Source organism: Ceratina calcarata, unplaced genomic scaffold (genome assembly GCF_001652005.2).
Source record: "Ceratina calcarata isolate Rehan_Ccalc_2016 unplaced genomic scaffold, ASM165200v1 scaffold114, whole genome shotgun sequence".
Taxonomy (NCBI): domain Eukaryota; kingdom Metazoa; phylum Arthropoda; class Insecta; order Hymenoptera; family Apidae; genus Ceratina; species Ceratina calcarata.
The window spans coordinates 195,985-221,427 of record NW_017132337.1 but is presented as its reverse complement, the minus strand read 5'-3'; the positions used below and the strand labels follow the sequence as shown (position 1 = coordinate 221,427).

Here is a 25,443-nt window from a genome sequence, read left to right as displayed (position 1 = left end):
AGGCATTATTTTCTTGTCAATTTTTTCTGATGTCTTTATGGATCGAGATGTTTCGGGCTTGGTGAAAGTACTAGAAACAGACAGGTTTGATAGAAACTATGATTATTAGACCCTTTTACAAAGAATCAATTTTAGAAAAAACCTATTCACACAAAATCCTTTTTTATACTTCGCGATATCTACAAGAACAGAATCATTGCATCACATTGCAACTTTGCATCGATGAAAAATATCTACAATTTCCAAATTGCGTATGGTCGTTAAGTATTTAATAATATACAATTTTTATGATGACTTTACAGTATAAACGAAACGGTTTAAAAAATCTGATTACTTAACAAAAGTATCATCGTTTTCTTTAAAGACACCAGGATTTCCGAATCAAGCCTGGTCCATGGCACGAATATTTCATTTCATTTCATTTCTTTACTTCTTTTTCAAGAGACACCTCGAATTAGCTCTCTCATGACATAACGATGTATATGGCGATTAATTGAGAGGACGATGAAACAAGGATGGAGAAGAAGTACATAGTTTCTTTCGATTCTTGTTGATGGGTACAAAGTCAGAAGTTGCAATTCCTCTACGTAAAGTTTAAATGTGGTTTTGATTAAAGCACTTTGGCACGGACAAACTGCTTTTGTATTCGTTTACTCGCAAATCCCATATTTTCCTGAGGAATATAATTCTTTTTCCTTTCGTTCACGCTGCGTAACGCAGCATTAGACAAATCGCGTTTGCGTTTATAATTTATCCGAAGAGAGTTTGATTTACATTTTTCGTTATATACTGTCTCTTCTTTCCTTATAAATTACGATGAAAAACAATTGCAATGCTTCTGAATGATCTTACTTTTTATATCACAGGAAAGCACCAGAGTGCAATTGTAAGCTCCAGGCAAATTAAAAAAAAAAACAAAGACAGAAATTAGGGAAAAGCATGCTTGTGCTGCCAAAAGCCAAAGTTACCTCTGTTCTTTTGCCCTCTTGGTTTTTCGTTCCTATCATTCTTATTAACATGGTAGAAATTAATATTCCTATGAAGAAAAGAAAATTCATCAGATTTTTCGTTAATATTATATTGATTAAATTAGGGCAACTTGTTTTACGATCGTATCCGTATGTCAGTAATAGAGATTCGTTTATACGTCGCAATAAATAAATAATTAAATAACTTTTTGAGTAATGGTAGAGATCCGTTTAAGCTTCTCTCTTTTAACGTGGATTTCTTTCTTTACGTAGCATCGTCTCGCATTCTACAATATCTATAATATTACACACGATACTTTTTTTTAACTGTACGTATAATTATCGTAATGATGAAAGTTTATGTCGTTATAAACAGTCAGATCCTCGGAACTGCAGAGAATCACATAACGTCACTGTCATTTCAATTACTTTGTGACCACGTTTATTTTAATCAATGCCTCGACTCATCTCGCATCGACGATTCGTCTGTTTCAATTATCGATCGGACGCACAGCGGTTTCAAGGCATTTTCGTTAATGATCATCGCAGAGGCTCCCTTCATCCTCCACGATTTTCTTTTCTTCACACTTTCTTCGATAACTATAAATATTATATAATCTATGTACAATATTTTCTTTTTTTAAATAACGCCACTCTTCTCCGTTAGCAAAATACCAGCACCACGGGGGGCTCGGAGACGCGCTCAAAATGTTGACCCTTTAGTGCGTTCGCTCGCAGAAGCCGAGGACGCGGGGAGGATGTATCATCGAGATTGAGAGGTATCCTCCTTCTTGTGTATGTCCGCGTGCATCAAAGCCGGTTCTAATTGGCGTGTCGGCATCCCCGGCCCAGGACCTGCTCTGTGGTGCATATGTAAATTGCTCAACGGCCCAGGGCTCGGGTCCTTGGCTCTTAACGAATTTACAGGCGGTGGTGGGTAACCAGCGTACAATTTAGCTCTTTCCTCCTCCTCTGCGCGGAACGCAGCGGCAGCCATTAACGGATTATATCGTAGCTGTTGCAAAGGATTGTAACCGTAGTCCCTGAAGGGATCGCCCGGCCAAGGAGCTCCCGGTTGACCGCCTGGTCCGGAAGGCGGTGGGAAATGTTGCATCGGATGTCCACCTAGACCAGGTATCATACTACGCGGCATGGAATGAGGCGCGGGCATGCTGTGTGGATGCCTTGCGAGGTACGGATGAGGATGATGATACCTAGCATCTGACATTGGACTCGGACCAGGGCCTCCAGCGGATTGTCCAGGACCAGGACCAGGTGGCCTCGGAAGCATGACGACTTCATCGTCCTTGCTTCGCGGTTCCTCCTTAACTCGTACCTCGCTAGGATCAATCTGTGCTGACCCGTTTCTCAAAGGCGACCGATCTCGACTCACGATCACGTGCTGCCGAGCTTGATGTATCAATCGGTCGCGTTCCATCTCGCGTCTCTCCATATCCCGTCGTTCCTTGTCCCTCCTCTCTCTTTCCCGTTCGGCAGCTTCTTGTTGTTTCCTCTTCTCTTCTTTTTCGCGTTCTCGTCTCTCCCTCTCGCGCTGCTCTTCTCTCTCCCGCTCCTTCTCGCGCCTCAATCGCTCCCGTTCACGTTCACGTTCGCGTTCACGTTCTCGTTCCCTTTCGCGCTCGCGTTCTCGTTCCCGCTCGCGCTCGCGTTCCTCCATCTCCGCTCGTCTATCGATCGCGGGCGGCTCCGGTTTTAAGCTCCACGACACAGCTGTGGTTGGCGGAAATCCAGTGGAGGCTCTTTGCAACCTAGATAAATAAAAAAAATAACTATTAGTGACTTATAAATTTTCTTTTACGGAAGGAACACAACTGGAAACGCACCCCCTCCACGGATCGTGTACAGAGCTGATCCCACCAAGTGGCGGCATTTCTCTCGACGGGGGAAACGTGGAGAGGCCGGGAAAGTTGGAATTCGGCCCAGCAAACGTTGATGGATACCTTCCGAAAGGGGACATTCCTGTTCCTAAAATATATAATGTTAAAGCATTGTTTTAAATGATTCGCATGTTGTGTATATGCGACTAATAGAGTACCTAAATGCGACGCTGGTGCTGAGAGGAAACCAACAGGATGAGGCGGAGGTGGTCCAGCAGGATGTGCCTGTGGTATATTGGTGGGAAACGGTGGCGCCATTGGTGGTGCTCCCATTCCGAGACCACTTCCTGGACCAGCCGGATAAAGGTGACCCGGTGGTCTCAACAATTCTGTTTTGCTGTTCACAACGCTGCCCGCCTTCGCTTCCGCCTGTTGCTTTTGTTGATGACGATAGATTTCCCAAGCGATGCGAACGTGCATCGCGTTCCATTTTCCACTCTTCTGCAATCGAACACATGGTAAAAAAATACTGAAGATAATCAATAAAGAAGAGAGACAGGAATCGGAGATTACCTTTGGTGCAAATGGTGTTAAATGATTAGGAGGTACAAAAGGAGTCGAGGGTGGACCGATTCCAGGATGTAAGAGGCCTGCATTGAATCCAGAGTAACTAGAAAGATTTAGATTGCCACGAAAAAATGGTGACTCGACGCCTCCCAACTTTGGAATATCCTTGAACTGTAAACACAAATATAGTTCTTAGTATCGAAGTAGAAAAAATATAGGGAAGGAGCTGTAGAGAGAACGAGTTACGTACGATAGGGGGTGGAAATAATGTAGTTGCGGCTGTCGGTGGGAGCAGAGGCGTCGTGTGCTGATGCACGTGGGTGTGCTGATGCTGATGGTGGTGCATCTCCGTCCTGAGATATGGGGGCGGCCCCAAATTGCCGACACCGACTCCAACATTTCTGTCTTGAGATGCCAAGAATCTATTGTCAAGCTCTCGCCTTAACAGGTCCGCCTGATCTGCGACATGAGCCACCCCTTGTTTCCCGTTAGCTTCTCATGCGTTTTCAACTCTTTCTCTCTCTTGTTCAGATCCCAAATAAATTTTTAAGTATGAGTTATATACTTACTTGATTGAAAGAGCGACTCGGCGGAGAACGGGTTGGGATTGGTCGTTGGCGGTGGTAACGAAGGCAGTGATGTGTGTGGGCTAGAACTCGACACTGGAGGTGGTAACGGTGCCGCAAACATCGGCGGCGGGAACGAGTGCATGCCAAGCGGAGGTACCGGCGGTGGAGTCGGCCTCGGGACCGATGTCGCCGTTGCCGGAGACAATTGTGAATTGGTGCTGCTACTGTAAGTTCACTTTGGCACTGAATCACGCAAAACAACCGAGGAGAAGAGATTCTGGTAAGGAAATTTCGTACCCGATCCATCCTTGTTGCTTGGTGGAGTAAGCGGGTAGACTAGAACTGGCTGGAGAAGATGTGTTGTTTGGCACGCTTACAGGCGTTATGCTTCCTCGACTTAGGCTACTGATGTTACTGCTACAAAAGTAATATCATTATAAGAGCTTCGTCGACTTATAGAAATACTGGTACGTATGATTGAGATACTTTACCTGTAACTTTCTCTTTCCCGATTCGGGCTGTGACCACGCGGTGAATTATTGTTTCTTCCCGTTAAACTACAAGCTACCATGTCTCTGTGAACAATGGTACTTGCCGTGGTGACCGTATTAGTTATCGTGGATACGCATGTCGTAGTGGCAGCACTCAAAGGAGTATTGTGGTTCGGAGTACTAGTTCCTATAGGTTGTTGCTTACTTATGTTAGTGCTCGGGGAAGCTCTGCTGCCTCTCTAAAAATTGAAAACCGTCAAGATCAGATCGAGAATTGATCGTGAACATTTTTATATTAGATATACCGTGAACTTACCACTTCTGCCCGTGAAGAAGCGGAATGAGAGGGAGATGGGACAGCGGGAGGGAGATACGGACTGTGATTCAGAGCGGTGTACGGTGTATAAAGAGGCGGATAAGATGGTTGAGTCTGTGGATAAGCGGCCATTGGTATCGACGGCGGGTAGCTGGTGGTCGTAGCTCCGTTCGAAGGTGCTGCTGGTGTCACACCTAAGCTAGCTACCGCTGGACTAGTTGTATGACTCGACGAGACGTGGGGTACATTGGGTGGATGTAACGCGGGGATCGTGGTGTGAGGCTGCTGAGACAAGGAAGGCGGTGGCAGGGCGGGAGAAGTTGGCCGCTGTTGCGGAGCTATTGCACGTGGGTTCGCTGCCAATGGACTAGTCATCTGAAAATACGTTCGATTAACATTATCACTGAAAACGAAACACCATCCAAGTGAACCGTGCTCTGCAGGAAGTGTTCTATGGTTCCTTCCTGGAAAACATTGTCCAGGAGTAATGAAAACGTTTACTTACAGGTGGTTGGGATATATGAGGGGGTAGAGTGGGACTGGGAGGGCTTGGCGCTGTTGGAACTGGTGCAGACGCGGGTACGGGAGGTGGTATAGGTGCCGGAGCATCCGTTGCTGGGTTCGAGATTTGTCCACCCGTGTCTGGAGGCGACCCTCCTGCCCCGTTCGCCGGAGGCAAAACGTGCGGTGAAGACGATGGCAATTCGTCTACAAGGTAAGTGTTTATTAGTAAGTCTTCACGAAATCATTGTCGATTATTCGAGCGAAACGTACATTTACGTGCAAGGGGTGGTGGGGTAGAAGATTCAAAGAGTATCGATTCAGCGTCCGAGCCCTGAAATAAAAACTGGTTTTCAAAATACTGTTTGACAATGGTCGATGCGACAAGTTTATGGCACAACTATTTACCTTATCGTCTTCTCCTTCACTATCACACTGTAATTAAAAAAGAGAGGAAAACGAAGACGATTATTATAGCAGCTTTCGAAAATCACATAAACAGTGCATCCTCCGGTTTGATACTTACGATATAACCTTTACCCGAACTGCAATGACTGCTAGCCTGTAAGACGATTACCAAAATTAAGTCTAGTACATCTTCTCACCAGAATTTATTTTAATTTGCAGATCTACTTACATCGCTGAGGTGGTCCCTGGAACTGTCTGCGTCCTGGCAATCCCTAGGTATACCAGGGCCATGCAATTGTTCAGATGCTCTACCACTATCGTCACTTGTACCTGCATCTAGGCCCTGTAAGCCAAGTCAGTGCACAATTAAGTAGTTATCTCTTATTCAATTGTTACTCTAAGAGTAAGATAAGTTACCTGGTTAATGGTAGAAGGTGTCAGTATGGAATTGTGTGTATAATGGTTGTGTTTGAAATGATTTTTGATGTGATGCTCGTTGTGTCTATTATTCTGCCCGGTGTCCACCTTTGGTTTTTCTTCCACTATTGACAATAACGTAGACAGCTTCTTGATATTATTTTTACCAGCTAACTTTATTGCACTCTGAAACGAAAAGAAAGTTACAATTAAATTTCCGCTGCGAAAGTTATTGAAGTTTTGAAAATATCTTAACTAACGAAACGTGATATACGATTACAGTGCGTAAAAGAATAATGTACATGTAATTTTTCAAAAGGCGAGATTATATTCTAAGACAACTGAGGATATTTACATGAAACTCAGTATGCTGTTACGAGTGGGTATCGTGATAAACGTAACACAATCCTTTCAAGAGCTCGGTGTAATCGCTAACACCACGGTAGGGAATTAAAATAATCGAATTTCATTCCCTGGCGATCATTCATTGTATCTAATAAACACTCGATACGCGTACCTACACTATATATATAGGACTATATCGTGATATATCCTTCGGTCGCATTCAACACGTACGTAATGAAATTCGAGCGAGCAACGAGGGACTGCGTTCAACACGTATGGTAAACACGCTGCACACAATTTTCAGCCACCGTCTCGAGAAGAAAAGCCACGAAACGATATCTATCCTTTCATCACTGTGTCGCGACGCGAGAAATCGTGAGGCGGTCGGCGGATTATCGCGGGGAGCGCGAGATGCGAGAACTTTTTAACACGGTGTGGTGCGCGCACAGCAGAAAAAGAGCCCCGCAGCCTGAGAACCGCCTTTCTGTCGGTGCCTTTAAACAGCGATGTCAGTGCACATTTCTGAACGGGTGGCGCTCTGCCCCTTTCCCTCCCTTCCCTTTCTTCTCCTCGCGGTTTTTTTATCTCTCTCCCCCCCCCCCCCCCCGTGTGTACGCGGTGGTGCACCTAAATACCGTTATCGGTTTAATAAAACGCGGTCTCGTTCCCTCGAACGCGAGAGGAAACACGCCCGTCGTCGTCGAATGCGGTTGGCTCGTTCGTTCAAATTCGAACTCTAAGGACAGAGGAGAGACCGGGTTTGCAAAAGATGACAGCAGGATTCACAGGCAGCACACCGTGTCTCGTGTGCGCGATGCAGCGCACGAATGGAGGGGAGGAATGAAAGAGGCAGCGGCGGCGAGCAGGATCGAGGACGAAGAGGCACGAGGGGTGCTGGAGATCGTGTAGAAAGTGGGGGAGGTGAACGAGGAGGGGGAGACGAGAAGGAGAAGGCAGGAGAGGAAGAGCGAGGAAGAAAGAGGAGACATTGACCGAACGAGCAGCCGCGCGACAAGGCCTTCTTTGCCGTGCCATGCCAGGCCAGCTGGAAGGAGCGCAGCCCGACGAACGAACGAATGAACCCTGACTTCTCTCTCTTTCCCAGCACCGGCTGTTGCTCTCCTTCTCAGGTAAACACAGCGCTCCTCGCGCTCGTTCGCACTGTCTGTCCTTCTCTTTATCCCAGGTACGGTTGGCTACCAAAGAAACGGATGGGAAAAAGCCACTAGAGCTCGCCGTGTAAAAAACTACCACCTAGCAAAAGCCACGCTCCACCTGCGCACGTGTGCCAACTGCGAAGTGAAACCCCCTAGGACTTGTATCCGCGGTCAGATTACACGCTGCTCGCTGCTAAAGCGAATTAATTGGATAAACCTCCACCCCGTGAACAAGCGGAAAAGATAATATCGTATAATATCTACGATGATTTAGACGTTCTCTTTTTCCGTGTACGACCGATTAGAGACGAGCAGTTAAAGATTCTGCGAACTGATTAGACGACTGTACATTATATTGTACAAAATAAATGGAAAAATCGATGGATATCTGCGTCTGAATCTCTCTGAAGTTAGAACGCGTCGGGTACGCGCGTTAAGGAGTTAAAAGTTCTCGGGTCAGGGGAGATAAAGAAGCGTTCACCGATTCGGGAGACGACGTTTCGTCAATATGGGACAGCTAAAGTAAAATCATTCCCGGACATGCGGACGTTCCATCGGTCAGCTACTCCGCGGTTTGGCTAGCCGGCTACTAAACTCGTCCGTACAACGTTGCCACGTCTTTTCGTTTGGTGTTGACACGATCGGACTCTAATTCAGCTACCACATTCTCATATATGTCGTTTGGTTAATGCGCGAGGCTCGTATGTATCTACGTGCGATTCCAACGAGTTGATGACTTCAAATGAATTGTCTGCTACGCGTTAACGCGCACGTTATGTCATTCTGATTCATCCACACGCTATATTCCGTAACGAATAGAACGAGAGAATCTTAAACGATACTCCCCTTTTTCTTCCCCTAATAATAATCACATGTATTATTTGCGTATTCAGGAAAGAGTCAATATTACTTGGCTCGGATTCGGACCGAACAAAACTAGAATCGATTTTTCTGCGAACCGTGGAGCTCGAGTTTTAACGATTGCAAGATTGTAGGAGGCAAACAATTCGCCAATTGTGAGGTAACAGTTATTATTTGCCAAGCAAACAAGTAGTAAGCGAATTCCGATTAACGTACGCGCGGTAAACGCGATTAATTGAATCTAATCGATGAATTGCGGCGACGGGTAGCATTGAAACAAAGCATTCTTCGGTGTCGTTTGTAACAAGCGGATAATAACAGTGATTTGGACATCTGTTTGACGAAAATTTCGGCCGTTTGCCAGTACCAAATTGACGTGTCGAGCGTGAAACGATGCTGGCCACCGTCCAAAAATTATTCGTAAGCAAACACGTATCACGGTGGTATTGTTTATATTCTCAGCTACCGTCTTCGCGAGCTTCTTTCCGACCTGTTAATTAACACTTAAAAAGACTATTATCTCATGTTTCAACAAGTGTCCACGTTCTCGCGTTTACTGAATCGTGACAAATTATTGGTAGAACCAATGCTTATCTCGAACGACGTTTTTAAAACCAAGGGAAATGGAATGTAGCGACAAGAAAAAGAGCGAACGCAGTCGCGGTTTAATGTCAGTCTTCATTTGGTAGAAGCCAGTTAATTAAATGGATTTACATCTGCGAAAAGAAGACAACGACGCGCTGCGTGTCGAGGGGAAAAAAACGGTAGAACCGGGGGCAGTAAAAAGATTTACAGTGCTGTAAATACGGCGATAAAGCGACCATCGTCCGGCCGCGATGCAAGATTATTTTCAGACGTAAACATTTCTCCCGGCGATTTACATAGTTAGCCGTATTTTCCGATCGGCGAAACACGTTCCATAGGCAGGTTTTGAGGTTGCAGCGCAGTTCTGATGATTTGAGAATAAGTGCCGCTATTATCCTGGCGCAGGGAACGTTTATTGTAGATAATACCGATCCGCGATCGCTTCCGCGTAGAAGATAATTGTAGTCTAAACCCAACTCCTGGCAAACAAAAATCCACATCGATATCTTAATTCCATCCTTAATTCATCCTTAATTTCGCTCGATCGATACCGTTAATGGAGAACGGATAGATAGATGATTGCTAAGCGTATCTTCTTTCTCTTTTTCGAATATTTTATTCGATAAACTTGTCACGGGTCGGTAAGGATATAGGACGAGCAAGTCGCATGGCAAACAGCCCGTATAATCGCGTCCGATCAATCATGCTTTTTGTTCCCTTTCCCGGTACACGTACGCGTGTGGAAAACCGCGGATGCGTATACGTACGTCGATCATGCCCGAGGTTTTTAATTCGATTCCCGACGCGATCGACGAGGCCGATTATTAATACGAGACACGGGGAGAGTTCCGAAAGTTAAAGTCTTCTTCCGTGTTTCAAATTATAACGAGCATAAGTGGGTCACAGCTCGTGCAGGTGCACCGACCGTGTTTCGTCCATCATCGATACGCGACCCTTTGGTATCGATTCGCGAACCTGCACCGACTCCCTCAGTTCTAGAAATAAACATTTACATAGAAAAAGCAACTGGTACAGTTAGTAATAATGAAATTGAGTCAGCGATTTGAATGTGTTAGTTTCTCTTAGGAGGACAAAACTTAAAACGAGTAATAAGTCTACGTCTTGTTTTTTCAATAACAGTATCGATGCCAAATTGAAAAAATAAGATGTAGACTTATTATTCGTTTTGAATTCTGTCCTCTGCTAGGGGAAAGTAACACATTCACATAGCTGGCTCAATTTCATTGCTACTAACTATACGAACGCGATGTTTCCGTGTCTGATGAAAAAACAGAATGCATCGCATTAGCGAATCGTTCGATTATAAGAAGCACGAGAGAGACGTAATGGAGGCATAAAATCGTCGATAGTAATTGGAAATGCTCTGTACGCGTTAATTGTGCAATTTAAGCTGGTTCGAAATTAATCTATCGGGCTTGTATCTGAAAATGAACCGGGAGAGCAGATCGGACGAGATAAAAATGTAATGCAAATCTTCTGCACTGGAGCCAGTTTTATTTAATTAAGAGGCATTATCGTTCGGCCGTGTCTCGTATTGACGTTTAAATCTGCCCAAAAACCGGCAGGAACACGATAACCGTTGCCCGTGTATATTTTCCTGTTTATTATTAAAATATTCCGCCTCGTTACGTGACTGCTGATAGTATCCTGTAATTCGGTATGCGATAGAAATTATATTCGCTGCTAATCGAACGAATTACATATCCGAGTACTCGATTAATCACCGTGAAATACTTAGTCCGAAATACGTTAGGCAAAAATTTCTTCCTACCTATATAATATCCTCGATAATAAGTTAATTCGGAACAATAAGTCCGAGCGTCGATTTTCCGGAATAATTTAATCGAATATCTCCGCAACGAGGCGTGATCGCTGATTGCGTCGAGGCAAACAAACGTAGGCGAGCTTATGCAGCGTGAACAGGGTAAACGAAATAAAAAGAAACCACCAGGTAGGTATGCATGCGCCGCGTCGGGTGAATAAAATTCCTCGTAACCGACGTCACAGAGAAACTGCACGCACGTGGAAACAATTGTTTAGCGCGGCAGTGTCAAGGTAACGACGACAGTTATAAAACGCGAGAAAATTGTGCGAGCAACGAAAGGGGGAAATGACCGTGGATGAAAAAAGGTACAAGAAAAAAATGGGTCGCGAGTCGGTTTGACGTCTGCCTGTCGCGACCATCGCGCGTCGTCGAAACTCGGCCCGGTCGATTTTCACCAGGGGGCGGCGGTGGACACGTACGCGTCCGTGGAAAGAGGGGCTGACTGAAGAGAGTATTACCGGTTGAACTCTCTCTCTGTTGACGGATCACGTGGCAGAAATTCAGGCACCTCCGTTGGCACCGGCTTGCCGAGCTGATTTATTGAGTGGCGTGGCGTTGCTGACCTCACTCTTTCGGTACAGATAACGACGCTAAGAGAGGCTCTTGGTAATCCAGCGAATGCCCGCGATATCCATTCCGCGTCGGAATTATACCCGCCCAAACGAACTTGCCTCATTCAGACGGGATTCCCACTTCCTTTCACCGGATTCCTCGTCGTTGCACTCGATGTTCCCGGTCCTTCGGATTTATTGCAACGCGGCTTCCATCGTTACGTCGGTCATTAAAATGTTGAACACCGTTTCATGCTCGATGTACGTAGAAAAATATTGTCACTGATACGCGCGTTTATTTATTACAGATGTGACCAAGCAAGCACTCAGACCGAAGGAGCTCTGTATTATTTTTCCAAAGGCTATCGGTGATTCATCGTTCACATTAAGGCCGCACCGTCGATTATTCGCAAATGATCCTGCACTAAACTGGCTGGAGGATTATTGGAGCACAAAAATGGATTGTAATTCGGGAACAGGGTCAAGTAGGATACAGCACTTATAGAGTGCTCGTATATTACGATATACCCTTTATATTGTCGTCCGCACAATATAAGTTAAGCAGAAAGAGCATTCTCAAACTGGTGACACAGCAACACTAAAGATAGATATCACGAAAGTACTATAATGCAAGAACCGCTGATTACGTATCGGTGAAGCTAATCATTTTTTGATTCTCCTCTTCGACAATTGATGGCCTTGGTGATAAGCCAGAAGCTGCTCTATTCCTTTGTTAGAAAACATACAAAGACTAGATCGGGAAGAAAATTCATCGATCCTCGTATATCAGTTTCTCGGTAGCTTTGAAATAATAATTAACTCGACCGATGAGCTTATTGTTTCACTGTAACCAAACACCGGGCACGTACATGCAGATCCGCGTGTACAATTGTGCTCTCGTGTGAAAAGGCGGTTCTTACGTAACGAGCACGGCCGAGACGACGACGACGACGTGACACTGACCTCACTCTAAATCCATAAGTGGCCATTAATCATTGAGCGGCAACGATTCCAACGATTCCACTGGGTAAGGGAGGGTGAGAGAACAGGGTGCGACGAAGGGAGGAGCCGATACATGCATAGAGTGGCCGGCCGTGTGCTAATCAGTCCGCTCGGATATCGCAATATGTGGGATACGCTCGGTTGATCCTGAACACGACGAGTTTACCCTAACGTAATTAATGTCCGTCGCACGACGTGACGTGTAACGACAAATTCGATCGTCGGTGTTCGTGCAGCAAACGGAGAGGGAGAGACACACGCGGGAACGAACACGTCGCGTAATATAGAATGATTGCTGGACGTTTAACTGAATCAATTATAAATAAATGTTCCGCGTATTTGCTACCAGGAACCGGGCGACGGATTACTCTCAGGAAAGGAGCGCGTGGAGTGTATCATCATCGTCGGAGTGGATCATTTTTCATTTGCGCCAGCCGGAGAATGTGTATCATTGAACGTGTCACTAATTGCTCCCCGGGAGGAGGGAACATTTTTCGCGGAGATAAATTAAACGATCGTTCGACGATGCCGGACAAGATAATTAAGTATTACAATACGGTGTTACGTACACGATAATAATCTCGCCACATGTCGACACGCTCTCTTCTTGACCCGACTCATCGCGTTCACTTTCTCTCTCTCTCTCTCTCTCACCATCTTTCCCGACTCGGTCTCTCTCCTACGGCCGAAGAATGTAAGGACACGAACCAGGAGAAACGAGACGGCGACCAGCCTCCTCCGGTCGAACCGGAGAGGGTAGGGAGAAAACACGTCGGATAAGAAAGAATCTGTGGTAAGGACAATCACCCGGGAGAGGTCGAACGCTCCCTCCGTATGTTGCGGGGCGACGAAACAGTCCAAAAAGGATATTTTTCCCCGTGTGGAATTCGGGAAAAGAAAATCACCGGCGCGTGCATTATTCCAGTAAAAACGGTGACTCCATTTTTTGGAACCCCTCGAGCCATGGTCGTTTATGCTACACAGCAGATTTCACACGCTCAGAGATCTTATCCCTCCGTGTTAGATAGAGATCTGAGTTTAATTATTTTCGACGGTAACAAACCGTGGTATGTATTAGATTCAAATGTCAATACGAGATACTGTCAACTGAGCAATCCGACGGATTGAACAGGGGCTCCGGTTTTTATTCTCACGGTTCTCGGTAATTAGTCGACTGAGGGATAGACGATGCATATCTCGCTACCGACTAATTGTTTGACACCGAATCAACATCCTATCCTATGGTTGCCGTTTACATTTCAAATCGTCTTACTCGCGGCTCTCGGGAGCAGATAACAGAGTATCTGGTAACGTGCGCGCCTGACAATTCACTTTACCGTCGGGCACAACGATTTCTCACATTTAATTAGGAGAGAGAAAAAGAGAGAGGGGATCGCGAATTATCCACGTTCGGGTGAGAAGAACTCGGAATTCCAAATCGACTTTTAATTACGCGCGGAACGAGATAAAAAAAGTAACATATTATTATATCGCGTTACCAGCTGACAGGATTGATAAGGCGAAGATCTGGCATTTCCTGCCTGAACGTTGCACGCGGCTTACGCAGCTGTTGTGTGCACCGTCCAGAAGCTCAGGTTGGATCGCGAACCCGTTCAGGAACAAGGGGGACCGGTTTAAGCGGTTTACATACATCGCCGGCTACTTTCTCCGTGACAATAACAATGCACTTTGTGCCTCGATAATGCACCAAACGGACGGCCGGGTAACAAGTTTCCGATCTTTTACTTCCCTCTTTTTATCGAGGGAATCGCGATTATCAAACATTAAAAATAGAACACTTCGAGTTGTTCGTTCAGTCACTGAAACGTTTATGTAAATATGTATAATTAGCAAGATTTGTCGTTTCATGTGTCATGCATTTCCTCCACGATATAACATAGTAAGAAAATCTTAATTTATCGTATGCACGATGCGAACTAATGAGCCGATCAGCTGATCGAAGTCGGTTACGTTGTAATTCTAATGAGTAGCTTGCGATCGCATATATTGTCGAAGCGAGGGAAGATAACGAGCGTAAAACGAACGCGAGCTATTTTTATGTCGATTTCATTTTCAACTAATCGCCTAACGCAGGATCAACGATTGTTATCGCGAGACGAGTGTGCAATAATACAAATTATCGAATGGCAAATACTAGTGATTCATGTTTACAAGCAGTAACAACCGTCGCGGAGTTATATTCTCGGTTTCTCAGGTAGAAAATAGATTTACTTTGCTCGGGATAGAAGACAAGGAAACAAAAGATTCGGAGCCGTTTCAAGACCCTTCCCAGGTATCGTATTGTGGGTTCTACACTCGTCGAGGAATTGACCGACAGACCGCCTTCGAAGTCTCTTTTCCAGTCCCGGCAGGCCTTTTATGCGATAACAATACGCTTAATAACGTGAAAAATAGACTTAGGCAATTTCGACGGTAGTTTGCACTGCGAAACGTAAGAGAATAAACTATACCTCTTATCCATTGTTTCTGTAGATTCCTACGTGACACGGTTTGACCCGCGTTTACAATTTTGCCAGTAAAAGCGAGAATTTCCGGCCGGGATTCCCTTTTATATTTAAGTCAGTCAAGGATTTAAGAAGCAGCAATTATAAAGCATTTAACGATTTAAAAGAAATTCGAAACGTTTGTTTAATTTACATAATATAACAGGGGAAAATGGATTGGCAAGGAAGCGAAGTTACGTCGTTGCTTCTTATCTATAGGCGAAAATTGTAGCTCGTTAACGAAGACAGCCGCGTCAGGGCGCGTATCACTCGATGTACGGTAAAAATAACGATTAGTGGTTGCGTATGCGATAAATCATGATAAAAGGTGCCAGTAGCATCGGATAAGAGCTTTCGTTGCCTCGTATGGACGCGGATACACGCCGTTCTCTTTTTTGGCTCGCGCCAAACCGAGATAATAAATTCGATTTATGCTCTCGCTTCGATGTTCGCCGATAAGGCCCCGCGTAATTAATCCGTTCTATTTCGAAACAAGCGTCGGCATTTTCCACGCAAAGGTAGCCGAAACTCGTTCCCGAGTTCAAGCTTCGACGATTTAATTCTGCAACCGCGTTAAAACTGGCTCCAGCAATATTTTCATTCCTATGTACAATATAAGTTTCAAGTATCTTCTGTGGTGTGTATAGTTTTCCGTTGGGTAAACCATATCCGTGTTTGGTTTTCCTGATAAGACTCGCGATTGAAAATCCTTTGAGAATCTTCCCCTTTTTTCAAAGATAAATCACAGTTTGCCGAGCGTTGATAATCGAGAGTTGGCTCTTGTGCGTTGTTTGAATTACACTCGAAGTAACACTAGATTCCAGAGGAACACGCATCGTTCAAGTTAACAATACGTGATCTGAAATGAAAATCAGTAGCCTGTCAACTACGCGGCGAGCCGAATGTCTATTTGGAGCAAGGAAATATTGTATAATACTTACTGCTAACGAATATCATTATCACCGGCCGGCATTGAATTATGTAATTCAAATGCATATGAACGTATGCGCAAGTTTTTGCTCGAATCGCGGAGCAATTAATCGTGTACATTAAATCTAAATCTTGGCAAACAGATTTTGTGATTATCTGCTTCGTTTCGTAACACTGAATTTTCGATTCGCGCATTATCAAGTGCGAAATGAATAATTGACTCATAAATTCCGATGACACTTTCGCGTGTATTGATTTTTACGACCACAACCGTCCATATATGGACGTACCCGTAATTATTTCCTCGCATTACTGTATCGTGTGCGCGGTATCTTTTTCAAGCTGAAACGCCAGTTTCACTTTCCCGAATCGATCGAGGGAAACACGATCCCCTAATTATTTTGCGCGGTTCGTCGTTGTTTTAACGAAAATCGCGACGTCGGATATTAAACCACAACATCGGGTTTCGTGTTACACACTACCTTCGCAAGGTCTGTCGTTATGATGCAAATTTATGTCGACGCGCTGGAAGAAAAAGGAAAGAAAGAGTTACTACGACTTCGCCATTGTTGTCATTACCCGAGATGTTGAACGTCTCATTGTTGTAAATGAAACTCAAAGGGACGAAAGCTTTGTGCCGATAAAACGCGAATAGTTATTTTACCGGGGCTTGTTTAATTCCGTTGGCAAAGTTGTTGCTGCAATTTAGCAACTAAGATAGTACCGCGCAACGCGCCCCGTTGTTAATTCCATTTATTTTTTTACCTCAGCAGCAAAAGTAAGCAACGGCCGACGCTCGGGTAGAACGTTCATAAATTAATCCCGTCGAATCAACGTGGCAAAGTTAAAACGCTCAACGGTTTAATTGCACGAGTTGGCAATTTGCTTTAATTGGTTTTTATTACTCTTTTCGAGCAATATTTTTACTCGACTCGTCGAACAACGCCTGGATTATCGTGTAATGAAATTTTCAAAAGCCCTTCAGCGTTAATATAAAAATCTATCTGGAACCGCGAACAGAATTCCAATCTGTTTCCCTACAACCAGTCCACACGTTGTAAACCAGCCAGTGTGTATAGATATGTATGCAAAAATCAATGATTGAAATTTTCGTATCCTCAGCAAGTTTGTGGATAAGGTATCCTAAACTTACAGAGGAAGTCCAACCGTATGAGATTATCATTTTGAGAACGAATCTTACAGGCGTAAGCTCATTCCCATGTCATAGACAAAATAGTGATAACGGCATGAGGCATAAAACCGTTTAGTTCAGTTTGAGTCTGCCAGTTCAAGAGAGAGCACCGAGAAAATTTTAAGATCAATTCATTGCATTCTTTACTGCAGTACGTTTCTCCATATACCTGCGTCCCTTTAAACCAACACACGTATTCACACTTATTATTTTAAACTCAATCTGATGAAACTTTATTCCTTCTAATAATAGTAATAAAAAGTTCCGGTCGTAAAATTAGATAGTTTGTTCACGAGTGTTTTCAGCGACACGCAAATAACGTAAAAACATTGCTTTGCACGGACCGTGGCGTGTACGGGGAGAAAAAGAGGAAGGGATAAGAAAAAAATGAAAACGACACTCGGTGCGATGCACGGTTCGCGTTGGTCTGCACGCGCGCACGCAAGAAACATGACGACCGTCAACGAATCACGCCGCTATAGAGTAAATCTGTGACACAGGTGAGATGTGAGCGTTGATACATCGTGTCACGTAAAAAACCGTCGAGAGACGAAAAATTAGTACATATCAATTCTGTGTATTTCAATTGCTTCCATCAGACAGAATAACGATTAAAGGGAACGTTCACAGTTTAGTAAAAACGATTTGCGATTCTCATAATATAATAGGAGAATGCATTCGAAGATGGTGAACATATGTTAAATACATAATTCGTTAGCCAATCAAAAGTAACCCTGAAGATACGTATCTTACGTATTTAAGGAACGAAAATAAAGAACATTGCTGGCAGCCAGGAAAATAAGCATAGAATTTTAATCAATGCAAAAGATGCACTGGCTACGATATCGATTTCTCGTAAGCGTCGATATCCGAGGGCTTACTACAAAGAATATAGTTGTCAATATAAACAGTCGGTGGACGATAGAATAACGATTGAAGACCCGTTGACAAAGATAAGAGAGAGACAGTTAGGCTCACCTCGAGTTCTTCGTAGGTGCGGAAGGCGAGTATGGCAAAGCCGTCGATAATCTCCTCCTCGAAGAGAGGCTCTTTCTGGTTGGCAGCCGCGAGGGAAGACTTCTTGCGAGGCCTCGGGGGTCGCGGTGGCCTGGGCGGTCGGGAATGGCTGTCACGAGGATGACCGGTCCTGGCGAGTCCGAGGCCGAGACCGGCGGCGGGGTCCTCGTCCTCGCCGCTGTGACTGTCCTCCTCGTCGTTCGGCCGTTGCCTGCTCTGCTGTTGCTGTTGTTGCTGTTGCTGCTGCTGCTGCTTAGCCGTGGCCAGGCTCTCCCTCTGCGCCAGCATGCGCTGGGCCCGTTCCCGTCTCCTGTTCCTCTGGCTCCGCTGTTTCGCCTCGATCTCCATCTTCGGGGAGCTCCTAGACGTCCTGTCCCCGTACCGAGAGGCCCGTTCGTTGATCACTGGTTGCACGAGCTCCGGTCATCAGACGACCTCACGATTCCTCGACTATTCGGTAGCCTTGTAAAACGCGGAGACGGAGGTGGCACGGCCGCGACGAACAACGCGAGAACGATGACAAGAAGCGTTGTGCCGCGGTGGTGTCGAGCATATTCTACCACGGTCGTCTGTAGTGCTTCTTTCACCGTGAGAGAAGACACGCGAAGATAAAACGAAGCAGAAAAGGGAGGAAAGAAGGAGAGCGATGCGACGGAATGGAAAAACAGAGAAAATGAGAATAAACGAGCGAGAACCGAGAGAGACGGAGTAACGGGGGGCACGGTGAGGAGAGCCGCACACTGCCTTCGGGATATACACTCTCACAAGACACGGGACGTCTACCGACGGGACACACGCAACTATAACGCTCTTGGAGATGGCTTCGATGTACGCGTAACACCCGACCGTGTTGTATTCCTTTCCGTAGGATGGATCGACGAGTCTTGTACAGATTTTCGGTCGCGAAAGACCAAGTTCAGGCGGTCACACGGTGTCACATCGATCGCGCTCCGCGCCAAGGAGAAGAGGAAGAAGTCCGATGTGCGTGGCGAAGAGGCACGAGAAACACGCACACACGGGGCGGACAGACGGAGACGGACACTCTGGGCAACGGGCACAGAACTGGGCAATGCACACACTACGTATTCATCGGAGGCGAGCACACACTTGCGCGCGATTTTATTCACGAGAAACCCACGAATCACAGGCACGCTCGAACAGCTACGACGGTATTCCAATGTATCGGCTGTTCGAGTGGTTTCATTCTCCCCATAATCACGACCATCGTTATCATCATCATCATCATCATCACTCTTCTTTTTTTCTCCTCTTCGTCCACGTCGTCGCCGTTAACGACGAGGACGTGGTACAACACCACCACCGAGCACCGTCCACCACCAGTAACACTGCCGGCTCTCGCGAGCTGTTAGAAGTCGCGCTCCACCGTCGAAGGTAACGCTCGTCGCGACGACGATGGTCGAACCAGGCCGCGTATTATCGTCGTTCGACGGCGCCTCCGCGAGCAGTCGGATGCACCCTGCGAGGCCACGGGCACGAAGTACACCGATTGTTTGGAATGGCGGATCGAACAGGCACGCACGACTGCCGCATCGTGTGGTAAAAATGGCCGCGACCTGCCCACACCGTGCCTCGGCTCTCGCGCACCTTCTTTGACAACGAGAAGTCGTCGTCGTCACGGGGCGATCGCGCTTATCTCGCACTGACACCGGTACATCCTCGATCACGCAGCCACCGATGCTAGGGAATCACCGATCAACCTAGCACACGCCCCGAATTACGCGTGGACGACGCGATCTCTCCTCTATGCGCTGTGCGCTGCTGCTGTTCTTGCTGCTGCCTGCCGTTGCCGCTATGCATTTCTGTCATCCGTCTATCTCCGTTTCCTTTCCACTCTGGCTCTCCCTCTTGCTCGCTCCGCCGATGCTTCGATACCTTCTGCTCGTTCCGTCCCCCTTCCACTCGCCGAGCTATTTCTCTCTTAATACAACGACCGAGAACATGGCGTACCTATGCTTCGAAGGCGAACATACGAATACGAACAGAGATACATATACGCTCGATGTGCTCCCCTGCCCTGCCTCTATCCTGCTTCGAGCACTAATGGATTCCCCTCTGCCCCCACCCTCCCACTTGGCTTCCATCTAGGTCCTTTCGTTTTCTCACTAGATCGTCCGCAGTGCCATCTGCATGCGTCGAAGAGCCAATCCGGCAGTAAACGTGTTCGCCAGTAGTTAACGCCACTTGCTTGCCGACTTCGACAGCGGGTGAATTACAATTTTGAAAGATCAGTTGCGAAACTGTAAAGAACGTCTCAAGAACGATATCTATAAATCTCAAGGAGCACAGGAATTAGGTCGAACATCAGTCGCTTTCAAATTTCTGACGAATAATTGCATGAGAGGCAATTTACTTTGATCCTTTCTTTTTGACTTTCACTATTTCACGTTGTTTAAGCGAAGTAATTCATTCCAGGAAAAAATCGTAAATCCGATTCTTCGTAATGACGTTCCGGGTAGAAGATAGCATTTGTCGATTCTTAATCATTTGAACCAATTACGCGCTAGCCGCGCAAACTTCTCCACCGTCGATTTCGTGCCACCGCTTTTGGTGAACGTCGCGTTTCCAAATCCATATAGGTAAGCTTGCTCCTGCTACTTGCTTACCTACATATGCCGGTCTCGTCCTCCCGGAAGGATAATTGCACGCGAATCAAGCGAATTTTCATACCCTTATGGATCTGTACCAGTCTCGGAGTCGATGGATTTATGCGGTCACCATCTGACTAATTGCGTCTACAGTTACTCACGCACTCTCTCTCTGTTGTAATTTCTGTTATTGACATTGCAACGATTGCGCGATACAATCGTAATACACTCTACTTGGTTCAGCGTTTGGTTCCAAGGATAATGGGATCGCGGTCTTTACATAGACAACGAGATTAGCTCCAAGGCGAACCGGGATAATGAGATTACGAGGCGAGAAGAGTCGAGTCAGAATCTCATTCATCGCTTCTGGGAGTTTCGCGACAATGCGCGAGCGTGAAACTTTAATTGATCCTTTTTTAATTGCCGCGAATAATAGACGACTCGAGATTGGAGCGTTTACGATTAACACATTTCACCGGCCCGAACGTATAATCATTTTAATCAACGTTAATGAGCCACAGTTTTGCGCGTTACCTTCTAATTAGGCGATGTAACGTTCTTTAAACAGCTCTTTCGGTCCACTTTTCTTCTTTCTTTTAGCTCGTTACGTAAACGGAATGCAAAATCTGCACCGCCGTTTTGAGCCGCGCAATCCCGCATAATAGCGGCTATTACGGGTTCACTGTTGAGTGGAAACAGAGCGCATCGACGCGGTACCGAGTAGATGAAATAGCGATCGTTAACGATAATTATAACGGCGACAGCCTCTCGCGAAACCAGCGTTGCCCAATTTTCTAAACAACAATCGATCGACGTCCTCCCCAGAGTTAAACGTCTCTGTCCTTTTTTGAACGTCGTGAAATATGAAAATACGATTACAGAATGAATCACTTGGCACGCGATATAAGGTATTCGCTCAGGACGTCGCATTTGCATATTAACGACCTCCAGCGCTAAGAATAGGTCCCCCTGAAAATGCTCGTCGCTTCTGTCCAGATGTATTTTTCACGATAGCCCGTTTAGGGATGGGAACGTGACTCGATGTTAGTCCCCCGTCCAATTTGTTGATCTTAATCGACGCTGGACGTCAAACACGCGTGAGCCGCTTGCCACGTACTCACTTAATGGATCATTACCAAGGAAGTAAACGCTTCTGATAAATTTATAAGTATCACACGTTTTATTTGTGTTCGCACTGTGAGTCAGAAACTCGATACCTTGAGCTCTCGTATTTTTGTTGTAATACATCATTGACGACGTGATGAATTTCTTACGTTTATGGTCAATTTTACAAGCGACACGAATAATCGACTCTGACCTGCTGACCGGTTTTGTTGTAACGCGGATGTCCTCGTGTCCTTACAAGTATTGTCCCTGATCCGGCCGTTGTCCTTCTGTTCACAGAATAATCCCACAGCCTTCTACGTCCAACGGTTATCATTAAAAAATTAATACATTTTAATAAACATGACTTATAAGTAAGAGAAAGTAACACATAAAAAAGAAAAAGTGAATGATCTGTTCGTGGAAGAGAATACATAAGAATTTTATTTCTGGTGTGGACAATTTTTCAATTAAAAAGATATTACAATCATACTAAATCATTTCTCTTAGGGTAAATCAAGTTCAATTCCTCACGCGTACTAATCAGACCTAAGAGTACCTTCTGTTCTGACAGATTCATCTCTGGATTTGGTCACTCGTCGTCAACAGGGCTGTTTCAAAAGCCAATAGATTTATAGTCACTTGTTTGACATATTTAATGATTCCAGTGCAGTCATAAGAAGAAGGCTTCGTATGCAATTTATATCGCAGCTTGTATGACATCGCCACGTACCTCTCTATTCTACATTTATTAAAGTTATCTTTTATAAACTTAAAAAGCAACTTTTTACAATGTTAACTTTCTGCTCTCGTAGTTTGAAGGGTTTCTAACCGGTGAATTAAATAAATGAGTGAATAAATATCTATTTTTACGATAGATCCAAGGAGGAGAGTAAGGATCCATGGATCTCATCAGTATCGATCGATAGTTCGTGCGCGGTTCGTGCCGCTCCGGCGATCTTCGTCTCCCACTTTGAAACACCGTGGCTGGATCCGTCAGAAAGCGCTCAACGAGCGGACAGTATCGTGAGCGCTGGCCACGACAGCATGCGCGGCGGGAACTTCGTTCGTCGCTCGTCCCACGACTCGCCACGCCGGGACATCTCCCTTATCAGCTGACCACCGATTTCAACGACGACCCGTAACAGTTTCTCCGCAGCCGCGCGTTCGCCTGTGTAATTTATCGCTTATCGATCACCAGGGATCCGAGAGCAGCCGGGGAGCGCGATAGGAATCAGGTGAATGTAAACACGATTCTTTCTCTCCTTTCTCACCTGTTGGCTCGCCGTGAATCCCGCTTGCAACTATGACCGTATTCTCCCTTTCGTTGCATACTTTCCTGCAGAACGCTGCCCGCTCCATCGAGTAGCTTTTTCCTCGAAGGATGTTACGAGACTGGCATTGTCAGCTACTTACGTAATTTCGCGGCTGCACCGATGGGAATCTTCCCAGTGCAGTGGAAAAGACAAGTTCCCCTCTCCTCGTTCAGCTCGGGTCCGCGTGTTACCCGGCTATTTATTCGTATCGATCACCGATTCACCGACGGGATTAATTTCGACGGAACGACGAACGGTGATAAATCGTCCCGGTGTCTGAACGCGGTTAACATGGAAACGGTGTTTCTTGAAATTCACAGAAGAGCGGTCAGGCATTTTTAACAATTATCCCGCATTCTGCTTTGCTGCGTTTTCGTGTGAGGAGTTAAATGAACTCGGATACCGTTTCAGAACAGCATGATTAATTATCAGACTGTAGATCTTGTGCATTCATAGAAAACATCTGATAAAATTAATTCGTGTAATTTGGCGAGAATACGGAAAAATTAACTACAGACTATTAATTAATGCGTAAACGCGAAAGCGTGTCAGATTGTAAATCGCGGTTTATCGTTGTTTAACGAAAACGGCTACGTCCTCGCTGAGGTCACGTGTCCGTCATGCATCGCACGCATACCGCCCACGAGTGTCCATGTCCACCTGCTATCCGATTGCTCTATTTATCTGTCGCTCCGAAGTTCCCTCGACCACGCATTTAAATCGCCGGTAACGCGTCGAGCCGGTGATTTAAACGGTATCTCGCCACGAGTAATCGCGTTCGCTCGATTTAAACCGTGCGATTTACCCGCTTTTACTCAAGTCTCGATGGTACGGAATATAAGTAAAACCGAGAAGGAATGCGAGAAATCAAAAAACTGAGACGAACCTACAATGAACGTCTTTTTTTTCTATCATTTTGTATGCAAGCTTAAGCCAGTGAGTAGAAATTGGGACATTTAGTATGCTTCTTGTCATTCATAATATGGATTTGGAACGTTTATAAATACACTGGTGAGTTTATGCATTTCTAAGAAGACTGAATGCGTGGAATGTATAAAAACCGTTTTATTCGTTCGGCGAGTATCTTTCTCTCAGGTGGGTCAGTCGGCTGTTAGCCGAAGCAGGAGAGCAGAAAAACGTCCTCCGCAGCGGACAGTTTTCACTCGTTTAGCCGGTATGACGCATCCCTGACGTCACACGCATATCCAATGAAGAAAAAAAGCCGACGTGGTCGTATATAGAATTGTCGTTGACGCGTGATGTCAATACGAATTCTCCGATTCTGAGGTAAACCGTCCTCGGCAAATATTATTTCGCTCCACTCCGCGCAATAACCGAGCGAAAGATTTCGTCGTATCTTTTATCACGTTAATCGAAACATGGATGATCGTACCGGTTTCACAATTATTTTCCTCTGGTAGCCGTCACTCGTTGTAAGACGGCACGTTACAAGTCTAGATTCTAGGGGAGGAAAAATAGACGATACTTACGTACCTGTTCCAGCCAAGACGGGGAGAGCTCGTGCGTAATTCCAACCGCAAGGACGCAACTGCTCAATGGCGTAGCCTGACGTTTTCCTTCTCATTAACTCCCGTCCTACGATTCACGATGTGTCATTCAGACACCTTGATTACAGATAAATGAAACGATGGAATTTATAGTCTCGTCCAATCGTAAGTTAATGATGTTTGTGTTAATAGAAACTACGTTTAGCTTGTTTCTCTCATTTTGTCAAAGCCTTCGTATAGATAAGAACCGATGTAAGTACGAAGCTAATATCGAAAGACGACTGTTTCTAAGAGTGTAATAGGGACAGGTATTTAGCCGAACGATTAAACAGTAGAGAAACGCGCCACTGCGATCGGCAACTGGTCGTACGTGGCGCACGCGTGTCTTTAACCATCTCGATATCGTATCGCAGCCCATATCGAGGTGGTCGCGACCACAGACCCGCGTGCCGCTGCGGCCTTCGACTTCCATGCAGAAAAGAGCGTCCTGATGAATTATTATGCCCCGCCTATACGCGCATACACGCGTTCGCATACTTAGGCGCTCGCGATTACGCTACGAGAGTTAAATAGCCTGCGTCCGAAGATGCTTCGCTTTTCCCCGAAATCAGGAGATCACCGACACCGTTGATGCAAAAATAATGTCTTTGATGCTGTTATTAAATATTTAAAGAAACTATGCTAGTAGCTTTGCACCTATTTAATATTTGCTTTGATTAAGGATGTATTGGCTATACAGTCAATCCGAAAAGTTTATGTACCTTAGAAAAACGCATTTCCTATAATTAAAAAGAAATCAGACGTCGGAAGAATAATACTAATAATAAATAGCACCGTGCTAAAA

The 25,443-nt window shown here is 45.5% G+C and overlaps 2 protein-coding genes and 1 long non-coding RNA gene across 12 annotated transcripts in view; 1 reads left to right on the top strand and 2 right to left on the bottom strand.

Moving 5' to 3' along the window:
* Positions 1–85: 85 nt before the first annotated feature.
* On the bottom strand, positions 86–20,077 carry tay (tay bridge kinase). Of its 7 annotated transcripts, none has more exons than XM_026811802.1 (16): positions 18,027–20,077; positions 6,076–6,261; positions 5,888–6,001; positions 5,777–5,812; positions 5,659–5,685; positions 5,524–5,584; positions 5,255–5,457; positions 4,750–5,124; positions 4,434–4,672; positions 4,240–4,359; positions 3,943–4,166; positions 3,624–3,865; positions 3,380–3,544; positions 3,025–3,307; positions 2,813–2,954; positions 86–2,737 (listed from the first exon to the last, which is right to left on the bottom strand). In XM_026811802.1, the coding sequence occupies exons 1-16, from the start codon at positions 18,411–18,413 to the stop codon at positions 1,732–1,734; spliced, it is 3,810 nt and encodes a 1,269-aa protein (XP_026667603.1). In that variant the 5' UTR covers positions 18,414–20,077; the 3' UTR covers positions 86–1,731. The 7 variants fall into 7 exon arrangements, with proteins under 7 accessions (XP_026667603.1, XP_017876701.1, XP_017876709.1 ...); XM_018021212.2 differs by having other exon boundaries at positions 3,624–3,832; XM_018021220.2 differs by having other exon boundaries at positions 3,624–3,778.
* Positions 20,078–22,190: 2,113 nt separating this feature from the next.
* LOC113464098 (uncharacterized) lies at positions 22,191–23,141 on the bottom strand. Its single transcript, XR_003388929.1, has 2 exons — positions 23,050–23,141; positions 22,191–22,946 (listed from the first exon to the last, which is right to left on the bottom strand). It is a non-coding gene; the product is annotated as an uncharacterized LOC113464098 (long non-coding RNA).
* The window catches only part of chas (chascon), a 9,435-nt gene continuing 6,917 nt past the window's right edge, over positions 22,926–25,443 (top strand). The window contains exon 1 of one of the 4 annotated variants that reach the window (XM_018020900.2): positions 22,926–23,013. The gene's annotated coding sequence lies outside the window, so the exon portion shown is untranslated. Of the gene's footprint in view, positions 23,020–23,338; positions 23,419–24,677; positions 24,765–25,443 lie in introns of those variants that run through there. The other 3 variants (XM_026812009.1, XM_026812018.1, XM_026812012.1) reach the window with 3 other exon arrangements.

Coding starts and splice junctions, on each gene's coding strand:
- tay (XM_026811802.1), bottom strand. CDS start 18,413: ATGGAGATCGAGGCGAAACAGCGGAGCCAGAGGAACAGGAGACGGGAA. Junction 6,262..18,026: donor GCACCTACGAAGAACTCGAG/GTGAGCCTAACT, acceptor TTTTCGTTTCAG/AGTGCAATAAAGTTAGCTGG. Junction 3,545..3,623: donor CATTATTTCCACCCCCTATC/GTACGTAACTCG, acceptor TTGTGTTTACAG/TTCAAGGATATTCCAAAGTT.